This window comes from Mixophyes fleayi, chromosome 1 (genome assembly GCF_038048845.1).
Source record: "Mixophyes fleayi isolate aMixFle1 chromosome 1, aMixFle1.hap1, whole genome shotgun sequence".
Classification (NCBI taxonomy): domain Eukaryota; kingdom Metazoa; phylum Chordata; class Amphibia; order Anura; family Limnodynastidae; genus Mixophyes; species Mixophyes fleayi.
Window position 1 is genome coordinate 373,439,737 of NC_134402.1, and position 23,051 is coordinate 373,462,787.

Consider the following 23,051-nt stretch of genomic DNA (forward strand, 5'->3'; position numbering starts at 1 on the left):
CCTTGCATATGGTAGTCCATGTTTGATATTTGCTCTTTGGTTTCCTTGAATCTCTAGAGCTCAGTACTTCAGAATCCTCCTCTTCCTCTGCCTCCTGCAGAGCGTATTCCAGAACCTCGTGAGACTCTAGAGTACAAAGCTGCTCTCGAGCTGGAAATGTGGAAAGACATGCAGGAGGAAGTGTTTGCAAGTCAGGTACCTAATCTAGATTTTTAGAGTTCATTTTCATTGCTAAGATGTTCTACAAAATGATGGTGTCCCTTCCATTTGATATATCTTGTAATCTCTAGTCTTGCTCCCTTCTTCTCTTACATAGTGTAGAATAGCATTGATCACAGCAACCGTACTTAACGCTGCATGACAAGAAGCCTGTAGGGGTTATTCTATAAAAGGGTTGCTGAAAAAGTGGCCTTAAATTGTGATTTTGGCCCCTATTTATTATTATGCAGTGATAGTAACAAAGATTTTCTTTCTCTGCAGATAGAAAATGTGTTTTCACTGATAATTTACCATGAGCGTATGTTTGGAGCAGCTGAGGTTCCAGGTGACACTGGCTGGCAGCTATAAGAGTACTTACCACTTTGCTAGCTAGCCTTGGGTGCATCTGGAAAGCCATGTTATGCATGCGCAGTGGAGCTGGAATTCTGACTTGGGTTAAAAGTTCCACTTTAAAATTAAATGTAAAAAATAAATAAAAAGCCCATTTTTTGTCAGACATGGGGCTTTTCTCTACTACTAATAAATAGATCCCATTGTATTAGTCAGAACCATATATTTATTCAAAAGCATGCTTTTTCATGTTGAAAACGTTATGCAAATTACACACTGTATTAGTGAGTTGATCATTAAGAATAGCTTTAGTTGACATATTGACATTATCAAAATGTATTTTATATGTTTAACTTCAGTTAGAGCACCTATTATATTTTTCTTTCAAAACCAACATGGACCTGAAAATGTGTGGGTTCTGGAATAATCTTCTTTTTAGCCAATCAGGTCGTCTGAATGTTAACCACAGTGATGTGAGGCACCTATCAAAGCTCATAGATCTACATTTCTTTAATTGACCTCAGGACCCCCCCCTCCCCCACCCCACTCCTTATGTCAATGTGTTTGTGTATAAATGATTTCCAGTCAAATTATTTATATTTGAACAATATATAGAATGTTCTCTTACACTGGGTCTGTTTATAAAATGAATTTGGCGTATAATTATTATATTGTGTGTTTTTTTTTGTAATGCTATAGATATTGTTGGCAGTAGATTTGTACTATTCATGAGATTCTTTTTATTAATATAAACTTGCATTTTTTTATTAAGTAATGCTGGAACGTTGTGGACTTTTACCCTTCTGGTGTTCTGGCATGGCTGTAGATATTAAATAGTTTTAGTGTTCTCAGGCCTGAATACAGCTCATATTAGGTAGGATATACAATAAGCAAAGCTCTTTGTTCCAATTCAAGATTCCAGATCTGTAACATGTCATATACCAGGTATTACATGTTAAGTACTGGTTGTATTCTTGTGATTAAAGGCACTGTAATCTCAAAAATGTATTTTACTTAGTTATGCCTAGGACAGGTGGACCCATATGATAAACATTGATTTGCTGTTCCTCTGTTTACAGCCTATGAGCAAATTTCAGGTTTTGAGACTGCCTTCCTTGTGTATCATATTTTGGGGTATAAATACTGACATAGGATTCACCCTGCCACTTCACCACTCTACAAGCTGTTGCATTGTGAGAGCATTCTTACACATCAATAAGATTGACAGGAGGGCTTTGGGAGAGACAAAAGCAGTGGCTGTAAGCTTGTAGGGTCAATGGTGTTGCGTTAGTAATTGCTCTGTAGGAGCTAGGTAAAGTGTTGCTGCAAAATATCATTATATATCCTACTCTTGATAATTTACATTAGACAAAAATAAATAAGTGTAATATGCATTTATCTTGATTAATGTGTTTTTGATGGTCAGTTGAAGAAGAAAGAATTGGCGCACATGCAAGTTCTTGCTGAAGAGTGGAAACGAAGAGACAGAGAAAGGGAAGCTTTAGTAAAGAAAAAGGTCAGACTAATGTATGTAAAAATAAAATATATATACATGCTCATTCATTCATGATGGGCTCTATACAGACATGTAAAATGGTATGATAAAAGCCCCATATAACTATAGTAAACAATTCTTAATGTGCAGGTGTCCTGTTCACTTAAGTGTATTTAAAGATGCAGTTCAACATAGAGGTGTGTGGTTTTTTTTGGGGTGTTTTTAAACAGTTTTCTATTTTTCTACCTTTTTTGTAACCTAAAGATATTTTTCAGGATGATCTCCTATAACTCTGTTGTCCATATGCAAAATGGATCTGTGTTGCAGATACATGTCTGCCACTCAAATAAAAATGATCTTGCACATGAAAGCATTTAGTTTCTGCTACTACCAAGGAGAGTGTAACCTGATCCCAGTCCGAGCCAGTCAGTTACGCACTTGCTCAGTGGTCACGTGATGGCACAGGAAGGAGGGGCATGACTGCTGAGAAGAGGAGTGATTCAAAGCCCATACTCTCCAGATGCTATGTCCTGTGATGTTGGTTTCTATGTTAATCACCTGACAGAAAACTGTAAACTATTAATAGCAGCTTGAAAAATTAACAAAATGATGTGTCTCCTTAAAGGTAATCAGAATGATTTTTGTTAAATGCATCTCAATTTTATAGGGGACTGAACTTTTAACTCTTAAAGTATCGTCTACCCTTTGTGGACAAGATTTCTAAATGTAGCAAACTATAGGGTTTATTTTGCAGGTAAAGCTGAATACTAATCGTAACTCATTGGTTATATACCCTCTACCGTATAGTGGAGCGATTCACGCTGTAAAATTCAGCGGGACAATGATGCAGCAGAAGGGATGGATATGTGTACTTAACCTGTTTGTAAAGACAGAAGAGACATGTTCTGGGTTTTTTCTTTTCCCTTTGTAATTTTTGGTTCCTGTTGGATACACTGCACTAGAGTATCTAACCAATGGTTTAATGTTGGGTAGTATGTTAGAATATTAAAGCCACCTTTTTTTAAATTTTATTTTTTATAGTGTGAAATTGTCTTCATAATGCCCAGCAGGAATAAAAACAAAATACCCCCAAATGAAAACATTTTTTTTTTTTTTCTTCACGTATGTCGTGAGTTGAAAAATGTAAACTTTCTCTTTATGTTCAATATTTGTTTTGTTGAGTGCAATGTTGTATCTCTTGTTAGGTTGCTGAATACACAGTTCTAGAAGAACAATTGCAAAAAGCGTTGGCAGATTTAGACAAGCGAGAGCGTCAACTTGCAAGTGATGAAATTGAGGTATGATTATCTATTTCAATGATTCAGTGTAATTACAAAATAGATTTTAACTACATTGAAATAATCTGAAAGGCGAGCATAGTCTATATTTATTACATTCTCATTAAAAATCGCAAAACAATCATTAACTCACAGCAGCATCTCACAAAACCTCACTTAAAGGAAAAGTAGTGAATAAAAATGAATGCTGTAGTAGGCGTAAAAAAAAATAAACGAAAAGCCTAACAACAAAAATAGTTTAAAAGATTCATTCTGGCAGTTGGGGTGGAGATATATAGATCTATAACATGCTTTGCTTCAATCCAAAATATAACAAAATAAACCTTTAAAATATGTGTTGATGTTGGCAGTAATGTTTTGTTCACTTTTGTTCTCCGTTCGCATATATTGTAAAATATGATCATACTTCCACAGCTTTACCTATGAAGTGTAAGGTTTTCCGCCTAGGAGAGGAAAGGTCATAAATCTTCAGGGTCATGGAGAATATCCTGCTTTCTGTTCTTGGCACAATCCTATTGGTAAAAATCCGACATTTGCTATGATACAGACATTAAGCAGAAAGTAACTCTGGTGCCTTAAACATTTCCTTATCTAAGACACATTAATTTATTCTGGACATGTTGACATACTGGATCTGCACTAGGAAAGTTTTATTAAGATTGTCTTCCCTTACATGTAAGTTTTGTACAGAGGAAAAGCTCTCTCTAACTTTGCTTTATTAATAGGATCAAATTCTACTTTCCTGTTACCTTGACATTACCTTACCCTTTTTTCTAAACATATAGACACATACATAGTGTTTGTTTTATGAAAGCTTTGGTCAGTTTCATAGATTCATTCACAGTTCTGAAATGGTACTATTTTAACTTTAACATAATTTAATGGTTCGAGCAGATTTAGGGAGTCCTTTACAGTAAAGAAGTGTTTTTCTCTATCACTAACTGTTGCTGAAATACGTGCATTTGTAGAGCAAGATTTCTGTTCGTTAAATACTCTGCCTTTTGTTGACTGTGTATTGAACTTTAGTGCCAGTTAACAAGTACTTGGTGTGCTTATGATCGGTAGATCACAAGTAAAATATTCACTAATTGAAGTAAGCACCAGCATGCAAGGGGTAAAATGAAACTTCCTGCATAGCAAGAGCTGATCTGTCGAGGTATGGACTCCACAAGACCTCTGATGGTGTCCTGTGGTATCTAGCACCAAGACGTTAGCAGCAGATCCTTTAAGTCCTCTAAGTTGCACAGTGGAGCCTCCATGGCTCTGACTTGTTTGTCCAGCACATCCCACAGATGCTTCATCTAATGGAGATCTGGGGAATTTGAACAACTTGAACTTTTTGTCATGTTCCTCAAACCATTCCTGAACAACTTTTGCAGTGTAGCAGGGCGCATTATCCTGGTGAAAGAGGCCACTGCCAGTAAAGAATATCATTGCCATTAAGAGGTGTAGTTAGTTTGCAACAATGTTTAGATAGGTGTATGTGTCAAAGTAACATCTACATGAATGCCAGGATCCCAGAACATTACCCAGAGCAAAACACTGTCTCCGCCAGCTTGCCTTCTTCCCATAGTACATCCTGGTGCCATCTCTTCCCTAGGTAAATGATGCACACAAACCCAGCCGTCCACATAATGTAAAAAAAAAACGTTATTCATCAGACCAGGCCACCTTCTTCCTTCGCTCCATGGTCCAGTTCTGACGCCCACCCTACCATTGTATGCGGTTTTTGGAGGTTGTTAAGGTGGTCAGCATGTGCACTCTGGCCGATCTGCAACTAAGAAACTCCATATGCAGCAAGCTGTAATGCAACTAAGAAACTCCATATGCAGCAAGCTGCAATGTACTGTGTGTTTTGACACCTTATATCAGAGCCAGCATTAACTTTTTCATCAATTTATGCTACAGTAGCTCTTTTGCCAGATTGGACCAGACAGACTAGCCTTCTCTCCCCACACGCATCAATGACTCTTGGATGCCCATGACCCTGTCGCTGGTTCACAAGTTGTACTGACCACTTTTGGTAGGAACTGTATACCAGTAACAACCCACAAGACCTGCTGTTTTTGAGATGCTCTGACCCAGTCATCTAGCTATCGCAATATGGCCCTTGTCAAAGTCACTCAGATCCTTACATTTGCATGTTTTTCCTGATTTCAACACATCAACTTCAAGAACTGACTGTTCACTTGCTGTCTAATATTTCCTACCTCTTGATAGGTGCCATTGTACCGAGATAATCAATGTTATTTCCTTCACTTGTCAGTTGTTTTAACGTTGTGGCTGAATTGTTTGTATATTTATGGTGCATAAATTGGATATTAATGTTATATTGTGTGCATGCACTCTAGGGAGACTTAAATCCCATCCCCTTACCCCTCAAAAAAACCATAACTAAGATTCTACTGCTTGTAGTCCAAATCTTAGCGTGTGATGCATTCATTCATTAAACAATAACAATATTTGGGCTAGAACAAGTGGATCTATAGATTGATTGAGATATTTCTATTTATCTATCTAGACTTCTCTTCCTCTCTCTGCTCTGGTAACCACATCTAACTTCCTTAATCCACTGGAATGATTTCCCTAATTCTATCAGACTGGCCTGTATAACTTCAATGGTCATTGAAAAGCCACCTGTTTAAAAAAAGCCTAACCATTTCACTATGTAGTATACCTCACCCTCTTTTATCCTCCATCTCTCCCTCTCTTGCTCCTTGTCCTCAAATCCGCCCACATTAGCTCACCCACGTGTCAATAGTTTGTCTGCCCCTCTCCCTTTAGATAGTAAGCTCCAGTGAGCAGGGCCCTTTTCCCTCCGGTTCTCATTACCTATAACCCCCCCCCCCCCCCCCTTTCAGGCTCAGTAGCTGTGTTACTTGTTTACTGTATTGTACTGTTATACCATGTACTGTCTTGTTTGCCCCCCTGCACGACGCTGCAGACCTCATGTGGTGCTCAATAAATAAAGATTAATAAAATGTATATTTATCTAGTAGATGTTTCATTGACGCCTTTTTATTATATATACATATATATATATATATATATATATATATATATATATATATATATATATATATATATGTGTATATATACATGTATATATTTGCCATATATAGGCCTAGCTGACAGCATAGACTATGTTTTCTTTGCAGCTGAAGAAGGCTAAGGCAGAAATCCAGTTACAGTGCGAACGGAGTAATCAGGAGCGCCAGGACTCAATTAGACGAATACGAGAGGACTCTGCATATCAAATAGAGCTAGAGAGGTTAAAGGCCAAGCAGCTGGATGAAGACAAGCTTCGTCTACAACAACGGGTAAGTGCAGGCCAGGTCTCCTGCCTAAGCTTAAATATATAGCTTAAACCTAACCGTTTGAAAACTGTTGATGTAACAACAGTATTTAAATAAAATCTCATTGGCATACTGTTTATTAATGCCGTTTTTAATCAGATGCTGCATAGGAATATATAGAATACAATTTAGTTCTCCTAAACCAAAATCAGTGTAAAAGCTGTAGGCAATATGTTCCATATATAATACCCCATTCATACTGCACCAAAAACCCGGGTTTCTGCAGAGGCACGCTGAAAAACCCGGGTCTTGGTGCATTATGAATAGTCCAACCACAAAATCCCAGATCTAAAATCCCGGGATTTTGCGAGGGGTAATTCCCGGGTTGGACCCCGCTCGCCTGCAGTATGAATGGTGCAACCCGTGTAATTCCCGGGTCTCACCATTCGTACTGTAAAAAAAAAAAATGTGGAAGAAAAAAAAAAAAAGATTTTAATTAATAAAAAATACATAACAAATGTTTACTTAACTTATTTTCAGCCAGCGGTGTCTCCGGTGCGTTGCCGGCTGTCAGGGGGACCTCTGGGTACTAAAATGGCGTCATTTCTAATGGACTAGAAATGACGTCATTTTAGTACCCAGAGGTCCCCCTGACAGCCGGCAACGCACCGGAGACACCGCTGGCTGAAAATAAGTTAAGTAAACATTTGTTATGTATTTTTTATTAATTAAAATCTTTTTTTACACTTTTTTTTTTTCTTTTTTTTTTTTCTAAAACCCGGGTCGGGCAGGTGCAGTATGAACCCGCCCGACCCGGGAATCTTCTTATCTATACTGCCCTGTGCCCCGGCAATATCCCGGGTTAACAACCCGGGATATTGCCGGGGCGGCAGTATGAAAGTGGTATTACTGTTTTATGCTGTGTAACTAGGGTCTGTAACATTTAACACTGCCTAAATGAGTCGCAGAATATAGCTGGATCATAATGTATCATATTTGCTGTATTGAGATGATTGAACTTTTACATCCAACGTGAAAAGTTATGGGATCTTAGATTCTTTTGTAGTTTAGTGAACTTAGCTGCAGCCGCACAGTCCCTATCTGCAGATAGCAGGTTGGTAACGCTGTACCGAGTTCCTCTTACTATTCAACGATTGCTTTTATTTTTTTGGGGGATTTTTTCCAGTGGTCCAAAATTCCCTACATTGTCACTTGGAAGTTACCTAAACTGTGACTGATTCAATAACAAATATATGCGATTTAGGAAAAGCCTTCGAACTATAGTGTGATAAAAACAGAATTCAGACTATAACTTTGCTGTCAGAGGTAATACGATTTAGTGTAGGGCAGTTTCTGTATTTTATCTCCTGTCTGTGTTTTTCTTGTGTCACTAGGAAATTAATAACTTTTTACATTTTGTATGTGAGAGTATTTTTCAGCATCTTTCGTTCTTTGTCTATTCTGCATATCTGGAAACTGCCATAATTCATGATGGTCGTCTTATTTTGATATCTGTTTAATGTCTATAGATGTAGGGTTCATGGGCTAAGTATGGACATGTTCTGTGTCCTAAGCTTCCGTCTTTAAGAAACTGGATTTATGTCTTTTTGTCCCTACTTCTTTCTTTTTAGCTTCAAGAAGCAGAACATAAGTTTAAATTACTGGACAAGGAGTTTCAGCAGTATAAGGAACAACAAAGCAGTAAACCAGAAATCAGATTACAGTCTGAGATCAATCTTCTCACATTAGAAAAGGTAACACTACCATCGTTGCATGCTTTAATTTGTTACCTATGATCCCTTATGTATTTATGTATTTTTATGTTGTTTCTATCTTGTAATCATCTGAACTTATTCAATAAAACATTTTGTCGGGGGAAAAAATAAAGAAAAGGGTAACATTGACTTGCTGATCATGTGAATTCACCTGTGTACTACCTGTTGCTTTAAAGCTATTACTCTTGAAAGTTACAATGCTTCCTGAGGGTTTGGGTATCTACTCCAGTAACATTGTAGTTCATTTGAATGGACAGAAGATGGGTTGTGTATCTATACAGGGTGTATAAATTCCACTATTAGGTTTTAGTATTCACAGTATTTTTCTAACTGACATCTTACTGGCAATTAAGTGCTCAATATGTGGTCTTGCGTCATCTGCTTGTTTGGACTGTTGCACTTTACATATTCTATTCACTGATTCAGTCCATCCATGTGTATGCATAACACGTGAATCCTGTCTCTTCACGTTACATCACAACTGGTAAAACTGACTTTACTGTTTAATTGCTGGTCACACACCAGGATATCTAGTGAAAGACCTGATTGTCTGACTGGATCTGTGAACATTCTGGCCTCACAGTATGTTCTTTATTGAAAGATCTAAATTATCCTGTGAGTATTGTTATTGGCTTGTGATCATCAGCCAGTCGGACTTATGAATTGTCTGATCACTCCAGCAGGATGTTGTTCAGGACAAAATTCACATGGAGCCATATTAGGCCATTAAAGCAAAGAAAATAAAACTATACTAGCCTAACAAATCGCCCTATGCTTGACCAATATAATCTGTCATAAGACCACTGTGACCAGTACAGGGGATAATAATTTGAAATGAGATTTTAATAAAATACTTGGGTGTTTCTTTAAAAAAACAAACAAAAAAAAAAAACATTGCAACATTACATACCTCCTAAAGTGCAGACATCAGCATAGTATGTTTTTGGTCTTGAGTGGTTAATGTAAATGGAAGATTTTGCAGCAGTACATAATAATGTAAAAAGAAATAAAGTTGTTTGCAGTAGTGGTCACCACATAATTACCAATATGGCAATAAGAACAGTAAATGTTGCCTACATAGACTTCCCCTGCGCAACACAATATCCCCCCTCCCCAGATATCACCCTGGCCTCTCCTCATTCCCTGAGGGATGAATAGCCTACATTAAAGAAACTACTGTACTGCTCCTAACCATCTCTGAGCGAGGCTACCGCTCGACCGCCATGTTTAATCTATCATGATCTCGGGCTGCAGTGGTACAGATGTGCTGTTGTTATAATAACCCATAACAAACTGGGCAAATTAAATTGTCCTCTAGTTGTTGAGAGAGAAAATGTTGTTTGCAGCAAAATAACATGAATTCTTTCATTTATCGCACGGACAAGACAGCAATGTTAAATCTCTGCTTGCTGTAAATCAGTTTTTACAGGCAAAATCCTGTTTTAAAGTATGTTATAACTGTAAGAGACTGCATCAGACAGTGGGTTGGTTCACAGACGTAGAACTGTTTCTAGTCTGCCATTAGAACATGTTTTCACCCTGATAACCTCCCCCGAAGTACAATGATTAAGTAACCCATTCCCAAAAGAGTCTGGTTCCCAGAATAATTTTGTAGATGGATTTCAACCTTCATTTCTTACTTCGATTCATAATGACTCTGCATACAATTTCCTTTCAAATTACAATGGCTACTGTATTTCACTAATTGTGTCTTTCTTGCTGGTGTCTGGAAATGCAGGAAAGTTTTACTCCCTTTTGTGTGCCTTTGCTGCTTTTAGGATAGGACAATTGTAGTGTGACCTCTGTAGCACAGTTATAACTGTAACACACTGAATAATAGTTTCTCCCATGAGAGTGTATTTTTATTTACAAAGCTGTAGAAATCTCTTCTGAATGAATAATATTTTATATCAAAATTCCTCTCATGTTGTAACATGTCCTGCAGATTACACAGTATAGTCTTACAAATAGCATGACCATGCTTTGTTCGATGGATTGATGGGGTATTCAATTAATAAAAGATTACAGCTTAGAGCAAGGCCTACCAGATTGATAGTGTTAGGAATCTGCCTTGTGTTTTGCTGTGTATAAATCATCCCAGTGCCTGGAGATAGGGAAGTAAAAGACAAGAAAAGGTGATGGTGGAGTCATAAACTGTTTTATTAATTAGAAAAGCATATGTACAATATTATTTTTTATTTTTTAAATCCAAAAAACACTATATTTAAAAAATACCAGTCACCACACTATAGTACTGTTCAATAGGCACCTTGTGGCATGACTTTAAAGTAGGGATGTGCACCGGCAACTTTTGAGGTCTCGTGTTTTGTGTTTTGGGTTCGGATTTGTTTCGCAAAACACCTGCCGAAAGGTTTTGGTTCGGATTTAAGGTTTTGGATTCGGATTTTTTTTGAAAAAAAAAAAATTAAAAAGTGTAAAAATCAAGTTTTTGGGCTTATTTTCACTCCTACGCTATTATTAACCTCAATAACATTCAATAACAATCATTTCCACTAATTTAAAGGCTATTCTGAACACCTAACACCTCACAATTTTTTATTTTTTTTTAGTACAAAATGTTGCAACGAGGTATCTTTCTGGACTGCGTAGAGGAGTGTTCCCCACAATATAATTAAAAACCCATCAACTGGTCTGAATTACACCCAAAAATAGTATCTGCACTGCGTAGAGGACTGGCCACTGGCCACCACAATATAATATATAGAAAACCTTCAACAGGTCTGCATTACACTGTACATACGGCTGCTCCTCCATCCTCCATCATATACATGTTGGAGTTTCAGCGTGTCAAAACCACTTGTTTTTGATAATGACAGTGCATTTTGAATATTTTTCAATTTGCCCCACAACACTGAATGTACTTTATCTATAATACGCATCTATCTTTCTTGACTGCGTAGTGTGGTGGCCCCGGTACACAATTTGGTACCGAGGCCACAATATAATAAAAAAAACCTCCACGGGTCAGAATTCCACCAAAAAAGGGTATGGACTGCGTAGTGTGGTGTGCCCGGAACACAATTTTTTACAGCGCCAACAATATAATTAAAAAATTGGGCATCAACTGTCACCATTGTTTAATATCTGATACACCTAAATATGGACTGCACAGTGGAGTGGCCCCGGTAGTAAACGTTGTGAGGAAGCAACCTCCTTCGCCGCTCACTGACCAGGTTCCCCGCTGCACTAAAAACTCTTTCCGAGTACACACTGGAGGGGGGACAACTCAGGTAAAATAGAGCCAGTTTGTACAGGGGCTTCCAAACTGGCTTTTTTCCTGCCAGTAACAATATGGACTGTCTGACATGTCTACTTGGATGGTGTCAGCAAAGTAATCCTCCACCATTTTTTCAATTGTGACAGCATCCAATGCAGCGACAGTAGACATGTCTGCAATGGTTGGCAGGTCCTTCAGTCCGGAGACCAGATATCAGCATCCCCGCCAGCGCCTCTTTTAGGAAAACTGAGCTTTTTCCTCGCAGCCATAGATGTGGAAGAAAATGAGGGTTTCCTATGTCGTAGGTGGCTGTGTAGGCTTGAATGGCTTTTTGATGCTCCTCCATCCTCTGCAGCATATAGAGGGTGGAGTTCTAGCACGTCACTACCTCTTTGGTAATTTAGATTGCAAGGCTTGTAAATACTTTGAAGATAAAAAAAAAGCAGGCTGCACAAACTGTGGAGCTAGAAAGCTAAATTAAATAGACCACGTTTTTTTGGTGGCTAGTATCTATGCCCCCCGCCCTACACTTGTAGTTGAATATAAAAAAAAGCAGCCTGCATAGACTGTAGAACTAGAAATTCAAATATACAAAGAAATGGACAAAGGCAGTTTGGTATCTGTCTGCATCAGATCCCCTCTCCACTAGGAGTAAAATAGAAAACTATTCAGCCGTTATATAATCTAGAATATAAATAGAAATTGAGAAAGGCAATTTGGTATCTGTCTGCATCATAATCATCAACATCCTCCTCACCCCCAGCTACATCAATATCCTCCTCCCGGTGTACAACATTCACACCTTCATTAGCCAAATCTGTAACTGGACTGTGGGTGATCCTTCCAGCATATGCAGAGGGCGTGCTGCAAATGGTGAAAGGAGTCACCTCTTCCCGTACAGTGATGGGAAGGTCAGGCTTCGTAACCACCAACAGCCTTGGACTCGCCTTGGGGATTTGTGATAATTTCTCTTTAGAAGGCTGAGTTGTTTGCTGTTTTGTTGCTGACACCATAACTCTCTTCAATTTTTTTGTAGGGGGGGGAGGAGGAGGAGGGCTAAGATCCTTGGGTGAAGCTGAACCACTAGTCATGAACACGGGCCAGGGCCTAAGCCGTTCCTTGCCACTCCGTGTCGTAAATGGCATATTGGCAACTTTACGTTTCTCCGCAGATGATTTTAAGTTTCTCTTTTTGCTACTTTTTCTTAACTTGGGCTTTTTGGATTTTACATGCCCTGTACTAGGAGATTGGGCATCGGGCTTGGAAGACGACGTTGATGGCATTTCATCGTCTATGTCATGACTAGTGGCAGCAGCTTCAGCATTAGGAGGAAGTGGGTCTTGATCTTTCCCTACTTTATCCTCCAAATTTTTGGTCTCCATTATGTGTAGCACAAGATACTGCAGAATGTGTGAACTTGGTAATATTGCAGTACCAATGGACTTATACTGCTGGATTGGTTTTGCAAATTTGGTTATAATTGTTTGTTTTATTTTTTAAAAACTTGGGAATAATGGGGAAATAACTATGCCCTTAGAAGCACAGAGCACCGGACACAGCACCACTGGACTGAACAGGACACAGCACAGGACCCAGCAGCACCACTGAACTCAGCAGGACACAGCACCACTGGACTGAGCACAGCACAGCACAGGATATAGCAGGGCAGAGGACCACCTAAAACAACCTCCCTCTACCCTGATCAATGCCTGAGTGAAGATGGCGGCGGCCAGTGGGAAATTTATAGAATCCGAGTATCGCGAGATCCGACAACGGGATTATGACTCGGAGCCTCGCTTTCAGTTTTGCAATTGGCAGGAATACCCGGATCTGGCTCGGATCGGCAAGGTTCGGGTAGGCTCGGATTTCAGATATCCGAGCCCGCTCATCCCTACTTTAAAGTGCAGTCACTCTTCATCACCAGTGTCAGTCACTGATCTAGCTTCACTGTACCTGTAAGGCTCTTGCAATTTAATTGGATTGCGTTCCCTATCATTGGTTAAGTTGGAGAACATATGGAGAGGAACCCTCAGTGACCTGAAATGCCTCTTGAGAGATACTACTTATGACTCTCCAAAAAGTGGGCAGAGGTATACGAAAGCAGAACGTGTAAAGCTTGCTGGGAAAGGGATTTAATGATCTGAGGATTGAAGGATTTTTAGGGGGTTTCAACTGCTAACCAATGGAGAGTAGAGGGACATTGTGCTGTATGCTGGCATGTGTCTGTATGTGCTGGACATGGGGCTGAATGTAGTGTGCATGAATCTGTTATGCACAGTGTGTGTTTTTTTTTTTTGTTTTTTTAACATATTACAGACATTTACTAGGTTTGGGATTTGTTGTTTGTTTTGTACCATACTGTATGTCTTGCTAGTCAAGTTGCATGCGCTAACTATATGCATTTACCCTTATTGCACATACTAGTATTTTATGTTTAGTTTTTAGTTTTTCTCCATAGCATCACCATGCTGCCCAGCCCATCTACTTGAAGGCAGGCTCTGGTTAATGCATGGATAGATTGCAAGCAGCAAAAATGCTGAAATGCACTAGTGGGAGGTCTATTGGAGTTTCCTGTGACTTCAAGGTCTCTTGGTTGTATACAAATTGTGTGTGGGGGAAAATGGTATATAAAAAAGTTTTTTTAAAAAAATATACTTATATTTCCACTTCAGTTTTGATGGCAGCCATAACTCTTCGTAGATTCCCTTTCCAGTTTAGGTAAAGACAGGTTACAGAGAAACACACCCCGAGATAGTATGGAAGGTAGCTCCTTCTCTTCCACTATGTCTCTTTTTCTATCTCTAGAATTAGTAGGGCAGGTGGTGGTTGTTTTTTTTTTTTCTCTCTCTGTAGTCTAGATGCTTACTTTCTCTGGTACATTGCCTGGACCTCAACCTGTCCTGCGAGCCGAGGACTGGGCTGGCTACCCGGGAACGTCAGTCTATTACACCAGACCTGTTGCTGGAGGTAGCAATTTATGAATTAGGTGCCAGTCCCCAAACTTCAGCAGTTTTGCATGCACACTCATCCTGTCATAGGTCATAGATGGAGGACCAGGCTGATTGTAGGCATGGAGCTGCTCTGAGCATCCCTGCCACTGGCATACGTTTTACATTGACCCTGGCAGAACTCAGACATCCGAAGGGCATCAGCACTAGGTAAGCCCCCTTAGGGGCGCTGCATTTTTTGTGAATTTTAAATTAGTAATGCCATGTGGCCTTTAGTACTCTGGTAGAGCCTGTGCAAAGATGGACAACAGGATGCATAAAGTTTGTGTAGCCTGTGATCGTTTAACAAATAAAGCTGCAAGTCTTTGCAGTCCTCGACTGACCCCTGAACAGTATATACAAGTATTTGTAAGATTCATTTGCTATTCAGTAGAGCAAGGTCTCTGACAAACACAGGTTGGAAGACGCATGTTTTCAATCAGGATGTGATTCCCTAGTTGATTCCTCCATTAATGATTCCGGAGAGTTTAAGAGGGTCTGCAAAGATGGTTACTTTGGACAATTACGTTTAAGCATATTTACTAACTTATGGGTATAGGGCAGAATCGGGCTCTCATAGAATCTCATAAATTCCTTGTTGAAGACCATAAAAAGTCACGTGTTCTTTTTTTTCTACACATCAGGTGGTGAAGGAGCTGATTTAATAAAGATTGGGCTCGGGTGGACAAGTGTCGCTTTAATTTGAAGAGGTTAGAATGTATGTGTCAATGCAGGGATGAGGAGGAGGAGCATAGTCCCAAAAGTGGATGCACCTGTGGCTGGAATGTCATCCACAAATACTATTCCTATTGAAGGTGGGGAGTTGTTCTAAGAAACTTCATATTTTATGGAACTACTGTGAACTCTTGTGTAGCTAAATCTTCAGAGGCTGGAGGACTTGGCTTTCACTTGGACATTTGTATAAGTGTCTCTTCCTATAATCTAACAGATAAATGTTGAAAAGCGATAAAAGCGATTTCTCTTGTTCCTGTATGTCACGAAGGTACAAGCTTCTATTCCAGATTCTTCCTTCAGGAAGAGTCTCAGGTGGTGGCGACATCCAAAGTTAATGAGACAGAATTTATTCTGCTCACAACAGACACCAGTATCAAAGAATGCAGAGCCCACTTTCAGGGACAGGTGGTGCAAGGCTAATGGTGTCTTCACATGAATGTTTGAAAATGGGAATAGTGTGAAAGTTCTTCGACAACAGAATGGTATGCATTAGCAGATTACCCCAACCAAAAACAGAATCGCCTAGGAAATGATCCCTCCACTAGACGTGTTCCAGCTGTTGATAAAAAGAAAAGTTCCCAGATTCTTCTCTCGACACAGGACTCCAGAGTCAGTGGTAATAGATACATGGATGGACATTTCACCAGTGGTATATCTTCCCTCCATTTCCGTTCCGCACTCTCATGCTAAATAAAAATCCAAAAGAATGTGCAGAAGTTCTAACCATTTTTCCATCTTGGGCTCACCTTGTGGTTTCCTGTAGCGTGGGAGATGGTCATGGAACAGACCTGGACTATGCCTCTTTGGTCAAATCAGCATGCTAACTTTGGCATGGACTAAGCTGAAGCCACCTAGGAAAAAGGGATAAGAGGAATTCTTCAGATATCTGTTACAGGATTTGGAAGAAATTTACTTCATGGTCTGACTCTAAATTCAAACCAGCAGCAGCTACCATTTCACAGGTCCTTGAATTCCTCCTGGATGGTTTCAGCAAATGTCTCTTGCTGTATCTACAAGTGTCCACGTTAAGTGTGTACTTCGATACCAAGTTAGCCTTTTCGATTTTAAGATATTTAGTTTCTCCCAAGCAGTGAAAATGATTTGTCCCTCCATTCAGACCATTTTGTCGCTTAATTTAGTACTAGAGTTGTTAATGTCTGACCATTTTGAACCTCAGCAAGAAGTTTAATTGTGAGGAATGACACTGAAGGTGCTTTTCCTGATAGCACATACTTTGCAGATTTGGAGAATTAGCAGGCACTGTGGTGCAAGGAGCCTTTTCTCAATGTCTATATGGATAAGGAGGTGTTTACAGCCAATGTGTTGCACATTAATCATTACTTTGCAGCTTTCTTTCATTATTGTCTCTTGGTCTGGACATTCACTGGACTTTTCCATACCTGTCCAGGACAGAGGAGTTCAAAAATATGGAACAACTTGCTGTTCTTCTGACTATTAGCAGATGTGCTCCTTCTAAACAAGCCATCTCAAGATGGATCAGAGAAGCTATCATACACACATACAAGAGTAATGGGCGTAAGAGATCAGAGATCCTCAGTGTCCACTCAACACAAGCAGTAGCAACATCTTGGGCAAGCAAGGCTCAGGCTTCCTCAGTGGAGTTTTGCAGATGGTCATCTGTTCATAGTTAAGCTAGTCGGTATCATCTGGATATCTTGTCTGCCTCGGATGCTTAGTTTGGGAGACATGTTTCAGCCACTAACGGGCTCACGCAGGATTGTCAGAAGGGGGTTCCCCCTCTACCCCAAAAAAACACACGCGAGAGAGCTGCATGCGCAGCAGCTCAGTTTCGGCAGCTTTGCGGCTGCTGTATAGGACAGTGCCACTATGGTAGGCACTTAGTTAGCGGAGGGGGGGGGGGGTTCTGGAGACCCAGAAACCCCCACTGCTTGCGCCACTGACTAAATACATTTTTGTTTTGCAGCATATATGGCTGGCTTGTTTTTCTTGTGTGTCCCTTCAAACTGTATTGTTTTGGTACATCTCAGAGTTATGGCTGCCATGGGGGTTGAAGAGGAACAGCGCTGATTATACTTACCAATAATTACTTTTCCTCAAAAGACTCCATGGCGTTCCTTATGTTATGTTATATACTTAAAATAAAACTATATAGTCCTATGTATCCTGAGAAAAAAACTCTATAATTTGCTTGGATGGATATGTGCCAAAATAGACGTCAGGCAAGCGCTCAAAATTTTGATGGTTATTGAGGTTGAACCGTCTTGTCATGAATGGGTTATAGTGTACTATATTCCTAGATCATCAGCGGTTCATCCCATTGTCTATCTCCGAATTTGAAAACTTCATACATTTTATAGAAATCTCTGAGCTGTTTCACTCAATACAAATATTATTGGTAAGCTTGTAGTCTGTGTTAAGTAGGGAATATACTGTATATATCTAAAGATATCCCCCCTTCACTTCTTGTTTCATTGAGTAAATTAGCACAAAAATGTGAATTGGGGAGGTCCATAGCCTCACACTTTCCACACCACATTTAATTTGCCACTAGGCGACAAATTTTAGTTGAGTTGACGCTATAGTAATATTTACAATACCCTGTCAGAAATTGGAGGCCTGGGAGGGAGTGCACTGCTTACATAGCATACATGCACGATCTTGGCAACTGGGCAGACCTCGTGTTATACATAGATTGATACTCTGCAAAAATAACATCAAAATACTTCAATATTCACCAATATGGGTTGTGGCTCTCGAAAATCAAATGTTTATAATCTCTACAATCTACCTTGTTAGCCTGAAAAAACTGTTATATCATCTTCTCTTCCTGCATTCAATGATAGCAAATTATTGGCTTGCATGAAATCCATAAAAATTTACATCAGGTTTAGCACTCAGTATTGGTAATTGTGTCCGTGATAAAAACTTCTCTGACAACTTGTGAGAGACTCCGAGCTGCATAAGGTACTCTGCATTGAGCCCACTGGACATGAGGGCCAGGTGACACCATAGGGTGACATGGGATTTAGATGTAGTAAAGTCGGCAAACGAATCATGTTTTTTCACGGTTTTCCAGGAGTGAATTACAGTAAACATGTCTTTGGTCTAAATGAATAATTTAAAAGAAACAGGCTAGGCTGAGCCCTCCTTTATAAGCTTACATGTAGATCTCCTCATCTTGTTCCTCACCCCTCCCCCTCTACCCTCCCTTTTTATGTTCCCTCACCCCATCCCCTGCCCCTGTTTGGCTTGTTCTTATGCCCTTTTGTGCTTGTGACACATGTTTAAAATCTTGTTGTATAGTATTTGGCGATTAGACGTTTGCAAGAGCACTTTGCTTAGCCGCCTCTATATCCTAGTCCAATTATGATCTTGATTATGGTATACTATATACTGTATATACTGTAATTCTCTCTATCTTGCCTCTCTACAAATCTAGGAGACTGTTTAACTATAGTCCAAAAGGAAATGTTTCCCCTATATAGTCTGCTCCAAATGATTATGTAATAACATTTAACAGCCACAGATAGGCTGCTAACCTATCAAATGGTAACAAAATAACACCTAGGTACTATAAATGTAATTTAAACATTTGCACACGGACATTTACACTGCGGGACAGATTTTGAAGTTTCGTAAAAGAACTTTTAGTGTTTCAGAATTGGTAGGTCTTAAAGAATGATCGATGCCTGGCACAAACCTATGTAGGTGTATACACTGTCAAGGAATTCTAACCTCTACGTATTTAAATGCTTTACATTTCGATTTTTTTTTTTTTTTTTTTTTTTTTTTTTTTTATAGCCTATATTGTAAGATGACTTAATGACCTCCTTGGACAGCTTTCTGTATAAACATAGTTTTATAAGTGAATATAGAGAAACTAGTAATTGGATTGGGTGTTTTTATTTTAAGTATACAAGCGCAACCATTGATTTTTTTCCTAGTTGTGTATTGATATTAACTAGTCAGCGCAGCGGAGGGTTCATTTTTGAGCAACGTTAAATATATAATTTATTTATTTTGGACCTCATTTAGTTTTGAAAGTACATGTTAAAGAAGGGCTGACATTTGTGTTTCTTTAAACTTGCTATCATTTTATTAAAATAAAGAGTAAAACTTTGCCTGAGTGTTTTAGCCAACTTGTTTCTCTGTTTGAGACTGAGAAATTACATTCCTAAAACAAAGCCAGTTTGGCTTGTTGTCAGTTATAACAGATCAGCTATGGCAAGTAAAAATAAGCATTTTGATTCAGTCTGTGTACTCCACCCCCCCCCCCTTTTACACAACCCCGTCCCTTCACCCCATCCAAATGCTTAAAGTGAGAAAATGGCAATGCTTTGGCATTGCCAGTGCTGTCAGCTGTCCCGGACTTAATGTACAGCATCAGAGGGGAGCACTTACCCACCTAAAAAGATGTGGGGGGCAGAGCAGTTTCTATTTGTGGCACCTGTTTCTGCAGATTATTGCAGCAAGATGATAATTGTGAGAGAATCCTGTTTTTACTTATAACTTAAGTACAAATAAACTAGTGTAAAGAAAAATACTGTATTAAAAGTTTTGACATTTGAAATTAAAGTATCCTCAGTATCCCCCTTGCTGTCCTAATTGATTTAAAACCTCAATTAAGTTCTAACAGTTGTTTTAGGTTTTATTTTAAAGAAAAAAAGAAAAAGCTGTAAGAAATTAAGGGAGCGCTAAATTAGTAGGATCTGTACCTTGAAGTGATGTGTTTACGTCTCCCAGCATGCACATTTCTCTACCGGATCAAAAATGAATTAACCGTAGTGCAAAGCTTCTTCCTTCAGTATACACAGACAGTTCTTTTAGCTTGCAGACATCAGGATTACTTTTCTGGAAGATCAGGTTTCCACATGTATAATAAAATAATCAAATGTTTGTTCTATATTGTATAACTTTTTTTTTTTTTTTTTAATAGGTTGAATTTGAAAGAAAATTGGAATCTGCGACAAAATCTAAGCTGCATTATAAGCAACAATGGGGCAGAGCTTTAAAGGAGCTTGCAAGGATAAAACAGGTAAGTGTTTGACTATTGGACAACCATAACAGACAATGTATACAGTCCTGTGGGGGTATATATATATATATATATATATATATATATATTCTAATTTTTCATGTAATGCCAAAACTAGCAGCCCTGTTTTGTAGTTGCATGAAATATGGGTGTGTTTTAAAATCCCTTTTTACTATGGTAGGAATAAAATAAAAAAAGTCGCTTTTGGATATTAAATATAACCATTGTATCAGATGTAACCATATTGGGAATATTGCCCATTTTTTAGACCATTCAGAAATCGGAAAAAAAATAATAATTAAATGCAGTTTAGAAATGAGTCTTAAGAGAAGTACAGTACATCATGTACACCGATTTTTCTTTTGAGCAAGCACTTATTTAATATGTCATTCTCATGACTGGATAACAAAATTACTGCAGATGGTAATTATAGCTATGCAGTAAAGCATATCATGTAAGATCATATAAACTTGAAAACATTTTTTAATATTACATCTTATTGTCTATATTTCATTGGTGTAGATTCCATTAGGCTACTGCCCTTAATACTTTGAGAAGGCAATTTCTAAAACTTTGTCAAATATATCAACAATAGGGGCTTGATTTATTAAGTATCTTAACTTGAGAAACTTCTTATTTCAGTCTCCTGGACAAAACTATGTTACAATGCAAGGGGTGAAAATTAGTATTCTGTTTTGCACATACGTTAAATACTGACTGTTTTTCCATGTAGCGCACAAATACTTGATGGCTTATTTGTACACTGAAATTTAAAGTTCACTGAGACGCAAAGTAAAGCAAAGTGAATGCTTGGCAAAGTGTGTTCATTTGCTTACATGATTTTGTACATCCGTATCAACATGCATTTAATAGGCTTTAAAAATGAGAGTTAAAAGGCTTACAATTAATGTCTGTGGGCCGGATTCATTATGGAAAGTAAAACCAAAAAAGGAGTAATTTTTCACCTTGGAAAAACCATGTTGCATTGGAGGGCAGGAAAATTTAAAATGCGGGGACAGATTTATTGTTGGGTAGGGCATGTCCTAGATCAACTTTACATTCCAGTGTAAAAATAAAGCTATCAATTATTTGTGTGCTACATGAAAAAACAGTCAGTATTTAACTTATGTGCAAAACAGAAAACTAATTTGCACCCCTTGCACTGTAACATGGTTTTGTCCAGGATACTGAAATAAGAAACTTCTTAATTTAAGATCCTTAATGAATCAGGCCCCTAGATGTGTATCTTGCCACCAACGTTATTTTTTTTTCTACACTTTCTTGCTAATCTCCCCTTTTCTGTCACTTTGGAGAATGCTTGCAGACTCTTTCTGCTTACCGCACAGTGTAGGCCATGGCTGCACAACACTTCCTAGGGCAGTGGAGCCGCTTCTTCAGGAAAGCAGCAAAGTATCACAATGCTTCACTTTCACCGGAGGGCCCGGTGGAATCCTGTCTACTGAAAATGCAGGAAATGCTATGGTGCTCTGATAAAGGATTAACTGCAGGTGTCAAGGCATATGTATATATGTGTGTGTGTGTGTTCTCTTTTGTTGTCTTTTTAAAAAGAAAAGTTGTATGACAGAACTATAGTGTCTTTTTTCCTATCTGTTCCAATTATCTCCAAGATTCTCCCGTGTGGTATGGGTGACTGTAGCGGAGAGAGAGTTCCTGGCAGAAGCTTCATTCCACTAGTTTTGTTAGAGATTTACACCCTGCAGTAAAAACAACAAAGATGTCTAATGTTATTCACTGAGAAATCTTAGGGCCAACCCTTACAGAGGAATGACCAACGCTTCATTAATATGCTTGGCAGTATTAATGGTGTTTTGTGATTCTGTTCTGCATTTTTGTGATAAATGCTTTTACACTGGATAAATACGGGCTGCATCTTGTGCTGGAGTATTTATTTGAAGCTTACCACAATGCAGGCAAAAACGAATCGCTCTGCATCTGAGCTACAAAAGTGAAAAGGGACTAGGATTCTGCATAGCAAGCTGTGTTTTCTTCTTAATTTTTTTTGAGTTATTTTACTGGCAAGAAAACCCTTCAATTTAACTTGCTAAATAAACAATAGCGGCTATAAAATCTTCACTTCCCTTAGGCTAGTGGCACACAGGAGCAGTCCTCATAGAACCCAATGCTTAAACACTGTTTACCTGCACATGGGTAAAAGCTTCCGCATATCTCAAACCTTATTCTTTACACAATGGCTTCAATCCTTCTGGGTAGCACTGAAGAGCTTATACCAGTGTTGGCTAACCTGTGACACTCCAGGTGTTATGAAACTACAAGTCCCAGCATACCCTTCCAGCAATAAACTGCTATTATTTGGCAAAGCATGCTGGGACTTGTAGTTTCACAAACACCTGGAGTGTCACAGGTTAGCCAACACTGGATTATACCACACCTTGAAAAAGGATTACACAGTGATACAGCTTCAAAAAAAAAAACTACTCCCAGGGCCGGGCAGGGACCCAACACAACTGTAATTTTATATAGTCATTGTAAGAATCCCATCTCGATTTGTCTAATACAGATGTATTTCTGCCAGTAAGAAAGTGCTTTCTTAAAACAAGTGAGGAATTTCCACTCTTGGAAATCGGTCTGTGCCAGTCATTTGTTACACCTAAGCACCATCCAAACCCTTCTACTATATTA

The 23,051-nt window shown here is 38.8% G+C and overlaps 1 protein-coding gene across 2 annotated transcripts in view; it reads left to right on the forward strand.

Moving 5' to 3' along the window:
* The window catches only part of CEP120 (centrosomal protein 120), a 72,018-nt gene that overhangs the window by 35,759 nt on the left and 13,208 nt on the right, over nucleotides 1–23,051 (forward strand). For both annotated transcript variants that reach the window (XM_075179100.1, XM_075179108.1), the window contains exons 13-18: nucleotides 58–195; nucleotides 1,976–2,065; nucleotides 3,250–3,342; nucleotides 6,501–6,662; nucleotides 8,270–8,392; nucleotides 20,292–20,390. In XM_075179100.1, the coding sequence (XP_075035201.1) occupies nucleotides 58–195; nucleotides 1,976–2,065; nucleotides 3,250–3,342; nucleotides 6,501–6,662; nucleotides 8,270–8,392; nucleotides 20,292–20,390 (705 nt within the window). The remainder of the gene's footprint in view (nucleotides 1–57; nucleotides 196–1,975; nucleotides 2,066–3,249; nucleotides 3,343–6,500; nucleotides 6,663–8,269; nucleotides 8,393–20,291; nucleotides 20,391–23,051) is intronic.